Raw genomic sequence first — 12,392 nt, 5'->3', positions numbered from 1 at the left:
GGGAAGGTGCTGGTAAAACTCCTTAGTCAATGGCCTTTGAGATTGCTTGATCAGGTTGGACATGGCCTGGATGCCAAAAAAGGTGTGTGCTTGCTCGCTCACTCTTTCTGGCTGGCGAATATGGTTCTTGTTCCCCGCTTGTGCGGAGGACTGTGATCTGTGAATCTGAACCCCTAAATAAAGGGCCCTTTAATATACTTGATTTTGAGCTAGTGTGGGACTACTCTATTCACATTTCCTCTACACCCTTTCCTACCTTCAAGCCCATGATTCTAAACTTTAAACACCTATGAATTCCCACAGCTTTGTAGCCAGCAAAGGCAGGTTCATGACATGGCTCTCTATTTAGACAATGTCAGTAAACCTTTTTGAATTTGTTTCTTTCTACAAAAACAGGAATAATGATACTCTCGTGCCATGCATTTATTTATCTTGAATGAATTTCCAATGTTTGAAGTCCAGATCCAAATCCCTGCTCTCGGTAGGTATGACCCACATTAGTAAGGCAGACAAATGAGGTCAGACTAAAATCAAAATCACCTTCCAACAGAAGTAGCTGAGGAAAGAAGGGTCATGGCCACTTTCACCTAAATATCAGAGGGCTGCTGGCCAGGTGTGTTTAGTTTGATTTCATGTGACTTACACTCTTCTCTCAAGTAAAAACAACCAATGAGTCCAGTCTCCCTGCACCAACAATTCCTATAACATATATGCATGTATGCAGGGTCATGTCTCCTAAATCTTGGTGATCCAGAGAGCAAAAGGATGCTATGTTTGAGAGCTTAAGAAAAAGAAGCAAAGTTTAAGAGAGGAAATGAAATGATCAAAACAGTTCTAAAAAGTTTACTGGTAGGGAGTATCCATCGAGTTTCATACTTGGAAATTCTTCTGTAAACTTTTAATGTGTGTGCCGATTATACAGCCACTAAAACCTGACAGTGTTTGGAGACTGTGCATGACACTCTCCAGATTACTGTATGACCTCAGATCCTTCAAGGGGATTTTAAAGAGCTCAGAGAAGAAATTAAATCTGCACAGACTTTTGCCAGCAATTAATATAAACAGCAAGCACCATTTGTGGACCTGTGGCTAGGTATGGGTATCCTGCTACTGTTACATCCTTACATAGCTTTGAAAAGTGTAGATACCGTCATAGCTATTTTACAGTGGAGCAAACAGAGAACCAGTAGGATTTCTCCAAAGGTACTGTTTTAAGATTTGAATTTAAATTGTATCACAAATTCATGTGGCTCCAAAGTCTTTTTTTTATTTCAATCCACAGCATTCTTCTTCTTTTTTCCCCTACATTTCAGATTTGAGGGCAAACACTTTTTATACTGTGACAACTTTTATCTGGTTGGTGTTTACCCTGTTTCAGGAAGTGACTTGTTAGAATAGAAAATCTATTGAGGTATTCGGTCTCCAGTGACTTTGAGTGTCCAATTTACACAGAAGGCTGCAGAAATGACCATCTCAAGCCTGGCTGGCCCAGTGTTTCACCCAGGGATTAAATAAGCATCTAGAGAAGGCTGTAAGCACTTGGTTTCTCAATTATTCACAGCCTCAGTACATTTGGAAACTTCATGATGTGACACATTCATTACATCATTTTCAGCTTCTTGTGCCTATTATTTACCTTGCTTTAAAAATTAGTCAGATGTTTCTGAGATTTGAGCACAATGTTATGAAAAATGAACAGAACTGATATTAGATCCTCAGAAACTGTGGGGAACCACTCCAAGGTTACCATAACTAGCCAGTTAGGGTCTTTAGAAGTCGTATATTTCACATCGTGTTGTTTGTAATGAACCGAATGCCAAGCTTCTGCTGCACTCAGTGTTAAAGCACTGGGAGGGAAGAGCCTTGGTGGCGTGCACATGCACAGCTGGCCAATCCTCTGGAGAGGAGCAGACTTTATTAGCAATTCATAGCTGCTAATCTGGAGCAGTCCAACACATTTGCTAATATTTTATACTCCCCCATTCAGTGTGTGTGTGAGCGCATGCGCGTTTGTGTTGCTAGAGACTGAACTCAGGTCCCTTGCACACTCTAGGAAAGCGGGTTTACCACAGCTGTTGTTTATTATTTTATTACAGCATTTACATTTGTGGCAGGCTTTCCTTTTGCCACTATGTTTTGGGCATTACAGTGACATTGTGTTATCATTCTGAAAAAAGCAAGGAGCTAGCTCCATTCACATTGCTAACCTCCACAAGTATCCTTGTACTCAACATCTAAATTTAGTATAACCTAGGACTGATTACTTTTAATTCAGAAATGTCTAACTTCATTCTATGAGCTTAAAGGAATACACACTGCACCTAACTTCACAGTTACACCATTGAAATGAATCATGGTCGAGCTTCAGTTAGACTTCAGTGGTCACGCAGTAAGCTAGATAGTATTAAGCAGCTGCTCACAGGAACATCCACATAATTTAGCTAATTTTGCTACTGTTAGAAAACTATTAGAAAAAGTAAATGAAACTTGACTTAGAGAAGACTTTTTTTTTCCTCTTTAATTTCTGGGCATCTGTGATGTTGGAAGTATAAGACAGATATTATAGACCAAAAGTTGGGTTTTGGAGCCATCATCACCTATAGATTTCAATTAGACATACTACCCCTCCTGTACTACCTTGGGAAACTGAAGGTTGAGAATATTAACTTCGTATATTCGCTGCACCCTTGTCTAGCCAGAGTTTGAGCTTATCGCCCTGGGAACTGGAGGGTGAATCTCTATGGCGCTCCTGGCTTGAACAGAGTTACTACTGACCCTAGATTTCCTCTCCGTCATGTTCATCTACTGCCCCCAACACCACAGAAAGTAGAAGTAGATCATAACATTGGATTTCAAAATATTAACTGTTTTTGTGCCAGGTGTGGTGGCTCACAACTGTGATCCCAAAACTGGGGAAGCTGAAGCAGGAAGAATATTGTCAGTTTTAGGGTGGCCTGGGCAACAAAGTTACACCGTATTTTCACAAACAGACAGACAGACAGACACACACACACACACACACATACACACACAGACAGAGAGAGAGTTCTGATTCACTACTATGTGAGTTCTTAGCTTCAGATGCTTCCTTGTCATACTCTATTACATTGTGTTCTTTCCCTGTTTACATTCTAGTTTCCATGACTCTTGCTCCTTAGAACCATGGGAAATGCCACTTTTGATTCCTGTGACAACAGGAAGAAAAGAAAAGGTTCTTGATGAGTCAACAGTGAAAAGTACTGAGACCAATTGCACCATCCTATAGTCCCAGCTATGGGAGGTGCTGAGTCAGGAGGTTTTAATTTTGAGGCATTCCTGGGTTACAGAGTGACGTTAAGGCTAGCCTGGGGAATTCTGTGAGCTCCTATCTCAACATAAGAAGTAAAAAGGGGGGTTGAACAACATAGCTCACGAAGCGTGCTTGCCTAGTATCCATAAGGCCCATATATAGCACCCACCACCTTGAGACAAAAAGAAATTCTAGCTCTTTTTCTGCACAATATCATAAACACATTTCCTGTGAGAGTGGGGGATTTCTTGGTTTCATCTTAAAGGAGGGGGTCAGCACCCCATGGCTGCTTTTCTGTGTTCACGTCTTAGTCACTGATCCTCCCTTGGACATCACGACATGAGCCCTGGGCTTGTATTTTAAGTTCTAGAGGCAGAAAACACATGCTGAAATACTAAACCTGCCTTCCCCTTCCTCTGTGGTCTGCAGACACACAATTAGACCAGATGTTCATTCAATGCAGGCCAGTGCTGACTTGGTAAGGGTAAATGAAAGGTATGGGTGAGTTCACCATTGGGCTGTTTTATACAGGCTTGGGAATGGAACCTAAACCAACAGGGGAGACAAATGCCATTTCCTTTGCCACAAACGTCAAGTAGAACACTGCCTTGACTGCTCTGGCAAGGTCAGCTATTTCTGTAAGCAAAGGCATTCTTAGCAAAGTGACAGTCTGTCTATGGGTGGACTTCTACAGATTTTAGAAACACACTGGGCTGAATGGCAGGGGAGAGCTAGGCGCAGAACACTTGTTAGATGTGTACAAGGCCCCGAGTACAATCCTCAGGACTTGAAAAACTCATCAGTTATCCAATCATATATGAAATGCACATTAGAGACACGGACCGCGTGCTCTCTTCATGGTGGTTTTCAGGAAAACCCCGAAGTCATCAGTGTCCATCTCTGCCCTCAGAGATTCTGAGGCAACATGTCTGGGTTGGGGCTAGGCAGCTGTATTTTATAATACACCCCATAAAATTATTGATTCGTGCAAAGTAAGGATTCTACAAGGTCCTGGGATTGCTTATTCCATTAAAGAAACCACAAAGCTTTCTTTGTATTTGTTGTTATGTTTCTCAAGTACTCATAACTTTGGATACAGCAGGGACAGGGTAAGGGACAACATAGGTTCACCGAGGAAGTGATGCACACATATTTCAGAACGGAAAGTTAGTACAGCTAGCTAAGTGTCAAATTGTTGGGGCTCTTTAGGATTCCCTGAATAGCCATCCTTGCAAGCAGCTGATAGGTCCCAATAGGAATGAGAGATACAAGATCAGTGATTTAAGAAAAAAAGAAGAAGAAAGAAAAACCATATAAACTTAGGATTTGAATCCAGGTCTCCTGTTTCCCATACAACATAATCTTCAGGAAAAAAAAAAGGCTCAGGGTTAGTGATATCTAAGACCCCTTCTCCCCCTCCAGCCCCCACCCTTCCCCCAATCCAGAGACAGTGTTTCTTTGTGTAGGTAGCCCTGGCTGTCCTGGAACTCACTCTGAGGACCAGACTAGCCTCATCACAGAGATCTGCCTGGCTGGGGTGAAAGGATTTTACTGTTTGCAGGGAAGAGGCCCTGAGAAGCCTGAAGGCAGGGTCCAATGCTACTGATTCTGTGTCTGAGACCATGTTTTCAAAATATTTTCTGCTGGGCTTTTCAAGCCCTAGGTCTATTGTACTTCCTTAAGTGTTGACTAGTGGAGACCCACCAAATACAGTAACACCTTAAATAAACTAATGCCATCTGTGAAATGAATCCAGTCTGAGCCCTGAGGATATTTGCGTCTCTATAACAGCAGGGTGCCTGCTCCTCTTCCTCCACCGTATATGCTTCGTATGTAAGATTTATGACCTAAACCAGGAGCAGAAAACCCTGACAGAAGTTTAGTAATTGGTCATTGGGGCTCAACATTCTCATAGGTTGTGTGGGAGCAGCAGGGAATGAGAGTCTGGAAACATCCTTGACATTACACAGTGTGGGAAACAGGCCATGTCTTGGCTGAACACCTTCAAATATATGTGACATAAACTCTATGAGACTTATTAGCAAAACTTAAACAAATCTTATCAAATAAAGCAAGTACATTGCAGGAATGTGACTAGAGATAGCCATGTTGTTCTCTGATTCCTAGTCACACACCTAAACACACATTCTTTCTAATTATGTCAGTCTCCTGTGTGATAAATATAACTGATTTTCAAAGTGTTAGAATTATTATTTGTCCTCAAATTTTCTGTATAAACATTTCTTTCTCTTTGTCTCTCATTATTTTCCCTATTAAACTTACAATAAAATGTGCTCAGATATACTTTCAAATAATCTCGTAAATTCTTATTCTTTTTTGGGACCCTTTTCTTAATCAGCCTACAAGTCACACAGGTGCCTAGTACCTCGTAGATATGGATAAAAATGAACATTATCAGTCACAGAAAAATGCATGTGACTGCAGATAATCGCGTTAACTTAATTGTTAAATCTCAGAGAGAGAGAGATGCACATTTTCTTTTCATTGTTGGTTTCTAGACGTCATATAGTTATGCAAGCTTCTATAAACAGAAAACTTGATTGTAGAAGCAACTGCCAGAGGACTAGAGGGTCAATAAGCAGGGGAGGTATGGGAAGGGGAGGATGAGGTAGGAGGGTATGGCCAACATGCATGCAATGTATGTTTAAGCAAACCAATGTTGAATGGATAGAACTGAACTGGTCCACAGAGTGAGACCTAGCTGTTCACAGTAGTCCTCTGGCCCCAATACTGGCAATCCCACACCAAGCCAACAATGACAGCTGTCAAGAGAGCACAGCAGTGGATCACATGGACAATTCTGGTATAAGCCAGAGGCCAGGAAGCTCATTTCTTCTCCATTGTCATCTATCTGCGCAGCTTCCAGCACGTGATCCACACACAGTTCCTGACTTTGGCTTTTTCCACTGTAAAATCAGGTTTTACCTGCTAAGATATAGAAAGCTAACTGAGATAACTCATGTCTGTTGTGTGTCATATATATGCATGTGCACTTTTGTGCGTGTGCCTCTGTGTATGCCGACATATATGAACGTGCATGTGGATGTCAGAGTTTGATGCCAGGAATCTTTCTCAATCACTTTCTAACTCGTTTTTAAAGTATAATTTTAATTTTTTGAGGTAGAGTTTCTCACTATTTTTGGGGCTATATCTGCTGACCAATGAGCCCAGAGATCTGCTGGTTTCTGCTTCCCCAGGACTGGGATTGTGGGTATGTACTTTTTATCAGGGTGCAGATGATCCAAACTTGGGTACTGATGTTTGTGAAGCAAGCTTTTCACCTCCTGAACCATTTGTCTAGGCCACAGTTACTTTTGATAAGGTCTTCAAGTTGTGGTTGATCTTTTTTAGTCATATACAAACAATAGTTTGGCCAAAACAGACAACTTAATTTGAAAGTGCTGTGACAGATAGATGTGACAGTGGACTGACAGTAGTCGCCAGAGTGGAAAGAATTAAACAGATGACACCACAGATTCTTATTATTATTTGGAACACTTACTGATGAAGAGCATCGAAGACTCTGATTCTTACCTTTGGACTTCCGGTCATGGTATGATCTGCCTCTATAATGAGGGGTGTCCAGATACAAATTTTCTAGATCATCTTGCCAAGACTCTGGATTGAAGTGCTTAAGCAGATCTTCCACGGTATCAAATTCTGCAATTGTTTTGTCCAGAGCATCAGCAGTGAGCATCGGGTCCGTTACTGATGAAGAGTGATAGGACACCCCCTAAGAGTGACACACAGCTTAATGTACTTAGAAAGAAATTGCAAGAAATACAACAATCACACATATCGGGGGCCTTGAGTGACAGCCTCAGTACCCCCTCAGTGCTTAGAATAGAATGCCTACACTTCCTGTGAACTTGCCTATTGGTCTATCAGCTGTACAGTTACTGTATAGTCTTGTGGGTTCCAAGACATACAACTATACTTAAGGAAGAGTTGCTTTCTGCAGTACAATACATCATTAAAATATCATAACATGCCAATATGACACGTAATTGTCATAAAACTTTGTACTCATCTGAGCTGTGATCATTTCAGAAGATACAGGGTAAGTAGAATATAAAATTTGACATCTGATTTCTTGGTTCCTAGTCCAGATCATTCATAGTAATTAACTACTACTAATAAACTCTGAGTTCCTTTAAAGCAATTTCCAACGGTATGATCTGTTCTTTCATGCTGAGCTTCTGTGCCCCACTTCTACAATACTTTCCATTGCAGATGTGGTCTGAGATGAATTTGATCACACTCTGGAGATATTCTAATAAAATCTGGCACTTTAGCCAACTTATTTACCATCAACAAGATAATTAGCCCTGAAACTGACTCTCTGAAGAGAGCAAGGTTCACATGGAAAGCATATCGAAAGAAAAAATGAGAAAGGCCTGCTATAGCTTAACAATGACCCCAGTTGTCATTTAAAGAGTCTCAGAATATTATTTAAATGGTGAATACAATGCCTTTGAAAGAAGAGAAAAAAATTACGTATTTTGCCAGAAATAAAACATTCCTACTTAGTTTGTAAACACCACTAACTCTTGTACAATCTTGAGGTAAATGAGCCATGAGTCGAACATGTCTGTGAAAATTCATGACCCATTAATAGAGAAATAGAAATAACACATCCTCAAATGATCATCTAAACATCTTTAAAGAAACTACCAAGCGACTAAGATCTCCCCACGGATAAATATAAATATTTCCTATCATTAAAGGAAAGCGAAATTAGTGAAAACTTGTCTTCTTAGAATAGAACTGTAAGAAATAGAAATAGCCCATGCTTCAGAGCCTCCAGCTACACATAGATGCTCCCATGTTCTCTGATTCTTCCCTATTCAACAACCTACACTTCATAGGTCTGTTCATAAGACTTCATGATCCCCACTTTCAGAGGACTGCACCCTCATTGGTAAAATTATGGAGTCCAAGGAAATCATCTATCACTGGTGTGACTTAGAAGCAGTTTCCTTTTGTGCTTTGTAGGAGGATTAGGGAGAAGGTGGGAATTGGGAAGTGCAGTGGGGCAGGAGATAGGTTGATGAGTATGTCCACTTTTAGTTAGCCCCATCAAAATAAGGAGATGTTCTCATTCTTTCTCCCACTACGGTGATTTCGTCACCTGCTTACAAGGCCACAGAGATATATAGAAGCAATTGGTTATCTGGTCACTTGGTATTTGTCATGCACAACATAAGAGGGATATGCTAACAGTTTGATAAAGACACCCTCAATATTCATCTTGCTTATGATAATACACCTTCATTCAGTTGCAGACATATTGGTTTCTTCAGTTCTTTTTTAATACCTTATATTTATTTATTTTAAGAATATGAGATGAGTTTTTACAAAGCATGAGTGTATTAATATGTACCACATACATGCCTGGTGACCACAAGGGTCAGAAAATGGTGGAGTCCTTGGAACTGGAGCTAATTGATCATCAACCACCACAGTTGTGACAGAGAACTGAACCTGGGTCCTCTGCAAGAACAACAGTTGCTCTTAATGGTGGAAGCAACAACCTAACTCCTGTTCCTTCAGTTGTTGACAATGTAGTTCTTTAAATTAAATGTGTGTGTGTGTGTGTGTGTGTGTGTGTGTGTGTGTGTGTGTGTGTGTGTGACAGGAGCTGAACTCTGATAGAGACACTTGATTTTGTTTTCTACAACTCTCTTGCTTTTCACATGCTATGGGTATATGACACTTACAAATAAGACTATAATTTCAAATCTCCGTTTCCCCTGTATGGATAATCATTTGCTCCATCCCCAGTGGTTCATACTCACCACACAATTAGCCTTATATCACAGTGCAGGTAATATCCCACAAATCAAAATGAGATTTGTAGCATTTAAAGCTTTGAAATAAAAGTAGGAATGTCAATCAAACCATTTACATAGAAGTCAAAGCTTCTTATTCTAGCTCTGGGAAAAGTGGATGCAATACGCATTCTCAGATGACTCTCAACAATGCCTGGAGTGTTGCTGTGTACCCAGACCTTTCTCGGGGAATGAGCTCTTAAGGGAGTCTCAGTCCTGAAATAGAGTTGGGGTGAATGGAGACAACAATATCTCCTCTAACACTGAGCTGGAGAAAAATTCAAACCACAGGTAAAATTAACACTTGGTCCTCTGAATGAGATTCTTGGCTGTTTTCCACATTCTATGTAGGGAGTTGGGAGACACAGAATAATAATTAAGAACACATTAAGCGAGCAAATGAATCTACAATATTTTTTTTGTTTCTGAAGTGAACATTTTTAAAAATTTTGAGAGAGCCACTTACATGTATCTCTTTCAACTGCACCATGCATTTGGTTTCATTGAGCTTCTGTTACAAATTTATAAAGACAAATAAGAATGTTAAATTAAAATGTTAATTAAATTAAAATTACCATAAAAGCATGCCTGTTGCATAAAAAATAACCTCTGAACTAGTTTTAACAAAACAAAATATAGTTGACATAGAAATTGATAGTTTTCTAGTAATCCATCATACTGCTCTTAATAGATCTAAAAAGCAACGTTTTCATAGAAGCAGGGGACAACAAAGGGGAAGGATAAAAGAGAGTGGCGGGAGAGGATGAGAGCAAAATTCACAGTGTGTGTATAATGCGTAGCCCGGAAACTCATTCTCGCTGTATACTAAGGAAAATTAATTGAAACAACAAACAGAACACTTTTTGTTCTCATGCTCTTCCAGTAAGATTAAAGTCCCAGAACTCAAACCAGAAGTTTCCAGTAAATATTGACCAGGGCTGAACTTTGCCAAATCTTCCGAAGGGATAAGCCAGTCTCCCCTCTGTTTAAAGCCTGGATTATGCTTAATTAGGTAAAGGCCATGTAAACTGTTTGGCTCTGCACTGAGAGCAGGAAGAATCAGACCACCCTGAGCCGCCAGAGTGCGGTGGAAAAGAAGCCGGTGTGTCCTTCAGCCTCGGCTCTGGCTTCCAAGGCCCTTCTGGTGTGGAGTCGCTGTCATTAGGCACTGGCTGATAAGTGCCCTGCTTTTCTACTTAGCCTGAGGAATGTCTCCATGATGCCCTCCTCGTTTTGATGTTCTCCACCTGACAGAGTTGCCTCAACTGAGCTAAGCATGTGGGATGCAGAACACCAACATCAGATCCTCGGTACTCTTTTCCTATCTAGTCCCCTAGTGCACTATTGGTTTTAACTTTTTGATAATATCATACATGTATACGATGTGGTCTCACTGAGATTCTCTTATTTATTTATGAGGATAAATTACAATGTTAATTGAATTAAATTTACTTTAAATTTTATTCCTTCCCCATTTCTTTTCTTCAAATTCCTTCACTATTTCTTCAGCACTTTCCCTCCCAATTTCATGGGCTCTTACAAAAACAAACAAAAACGAAACACCTACCAAGTCCCTTAGTGCTGCCTGTACAGTCTCAGGTGCAGCACAATCTTAAGGCCATGCAGGTGCCTTAAGAGAACTGATTCCCTGATCTCCAGAAGCCACCAACTGCTCCTCAGCTGAGGAGAGATTTTGTGTAGATTGACCGTGTGCAGGCCTTGTGCATGCAGTCCCAGCTACTGTTGATTCTTGTTTGTAACCATCTTATCATGTCTGAAAAATACTGTTTTTCTACCTCTGGCTCTTACAATCTTTTTACTTCCTCTTCTTCAAGGATCACTGACTCAGCCAGATGGTACTGTGTTCGAACTACAGGTACTCGCTTACCATGCTTAGACCTGGCTGAGAGAGGCTTGACTTTATTATCTCATATTTTAATATGGCATAAGTTCTACATGCGGGGTTGGTGAAGGTAAGATCTGTTCTTCCCATGCAAAGCAGATAAGGGGCCAGCATCCTGAGAAATGGCTAAGTTTGCAGCAATAGAATGAGTCATGAACTGTTTTACAGCTGCAGGATAAGATGTGTTATGTCCCAGTCAGAGAACTGTGCATGGCTGATTTTCACTTAAGTCATCTTACTGTAAACACTGAGAGCTTCCCAGCTTGAAAAGACTCTTGAAAATGCAAACGTTAAAAAGGAGCCAATGGGGCTGTGCCTGAAAGAAACAGAGGTGCTCAAACTGTCTGGGATTTGGACTGCAGTCAAGCCAGATCTCTTAATGCAGTTGGGGTCCCTCTGAGGCTTATCTTAGCTCATCTAGCAGTTCTTTCACTGGCAACAGAATCATGAATTACTCACAGAGATACGGCCTGTGACTGATTCCCAGTTGGTCTCTGAGGCTGCTTCAGGTTGGAAATCTTCCTGGAAGGTAAAGACACATCTGTGAGTAAGTCACCCCTCGGCTCAATTCCCTACCCAAGGCTGCAACATCTCAGCCTTCCGAATGTTGTTCCAATGAAGTGGAGACAAGACCAGGGCTACATTATTAACAAGCGGATCACCATTTCTATGAAGTGTCTGCCCCCAAGAGCCCCTTCCATTCCAAACATGGAGAGCTGTGCCAACATTGTCTTGTAAATATGGGAGAAACAGGAATTGTACAGACAGAAGTTCAAATTCAACGTGGCCATCAGTTGGTGTGTGACCTCGAGTGACCTTCTCAGCCTCTAATTCTTCTCTTCTTCATCTGTAATTGGCTGGGGTGTTTAAATTGCAGAACTGTTTCAGGAATTGACTGTAGTAATTATGCAATTATAATTGACATTTAATAAGAGCTTAATACAGAGAAAGAATAATTATTGTCATTCTGGATGTGCGTTTGGTTTAAACTAGGCTCTAAATCAAGTTCAGTTCTGCCTGCTAAGTCAGTCCTCAGCAGCAATGATCTTTTCAAAGATTAACCTTAGAGGCTGTCTGGGACTCCTTTAACAAATGTCAGGAAGAATGGCAGGGGGAAGACCACTGCTGGGGGACTGAAAACAGGCAGGAAACAGAGCCAGCCTAAGAAAGTTATCTCCAACAAGCCTAAAAGGATTTGTGATAGCTACTGCATCCACAGAAAGAATTCTCCCCAGAGACAAACTTAGCTTCCATTTGCATGCTGCTTTCACATTAATTCCTCCCGCACTAGCACACCACACACACACCCCCTCACCACACACACACACACACACACACACACACACAC

At 40.9% G+C, this 12,392-nt stretch overlaps 1 protein-coding gene across 5 annotated transcripts in view; it reads right to left on the bottom strand.

The window, feature by feature from the left end:
• Pdgfd (platelet derived growth factor D) overlaps window positions 1-12,392 on the bottom strand; it is a 226,787-nt gene that overhangs the window by 23,660 nt on the left and 190,735 nt on the right. For 2 of the 5 annotated variants that reach the window (XM_013346087.2, XM_026779587.1), the window contains exons 4-6: window positions 11,504-11,566; window positions 9,608-9,652; window positions 6,845-7,043 (exon numbers count right to left, since the gene is read on the bottom strand). In XM_013346087.2, the coding sequence (XP_013201541.1) occupies window positions 6,845-7,043; window positions 9,608-9,652; window positions 11,504-11,566 (307 nt within the window). The remainder of the gene's footprint in view (window positions 1-6,844; window positions 7,044-9,607; window positions 9,653-11,503; window positions 11,567-12,392) is intronic. The other 3 variants (XM_026779589.1, XM_005346769.3, XM_026779588.1) reach the window with 2 other exon arrangements.

Source organism: Microtus ochrogaster, chromosome 5, assembly GCF_000317375.1.
Source record: "Microtus ochrogaster isolate Prairie Vole_2 chromosome 5, MicOch1.0, whole genome shotgun sequence".
NCBI classification, from domain to species: Eukaryota; Metazoa; Chordata; class Mammalia; order Rodentia; family Cricetidae; genus Microtus; species Microtus ochrogaster.
This window is presented reverse-complemented; position numbering and strand designations above follow the sequence as displayed.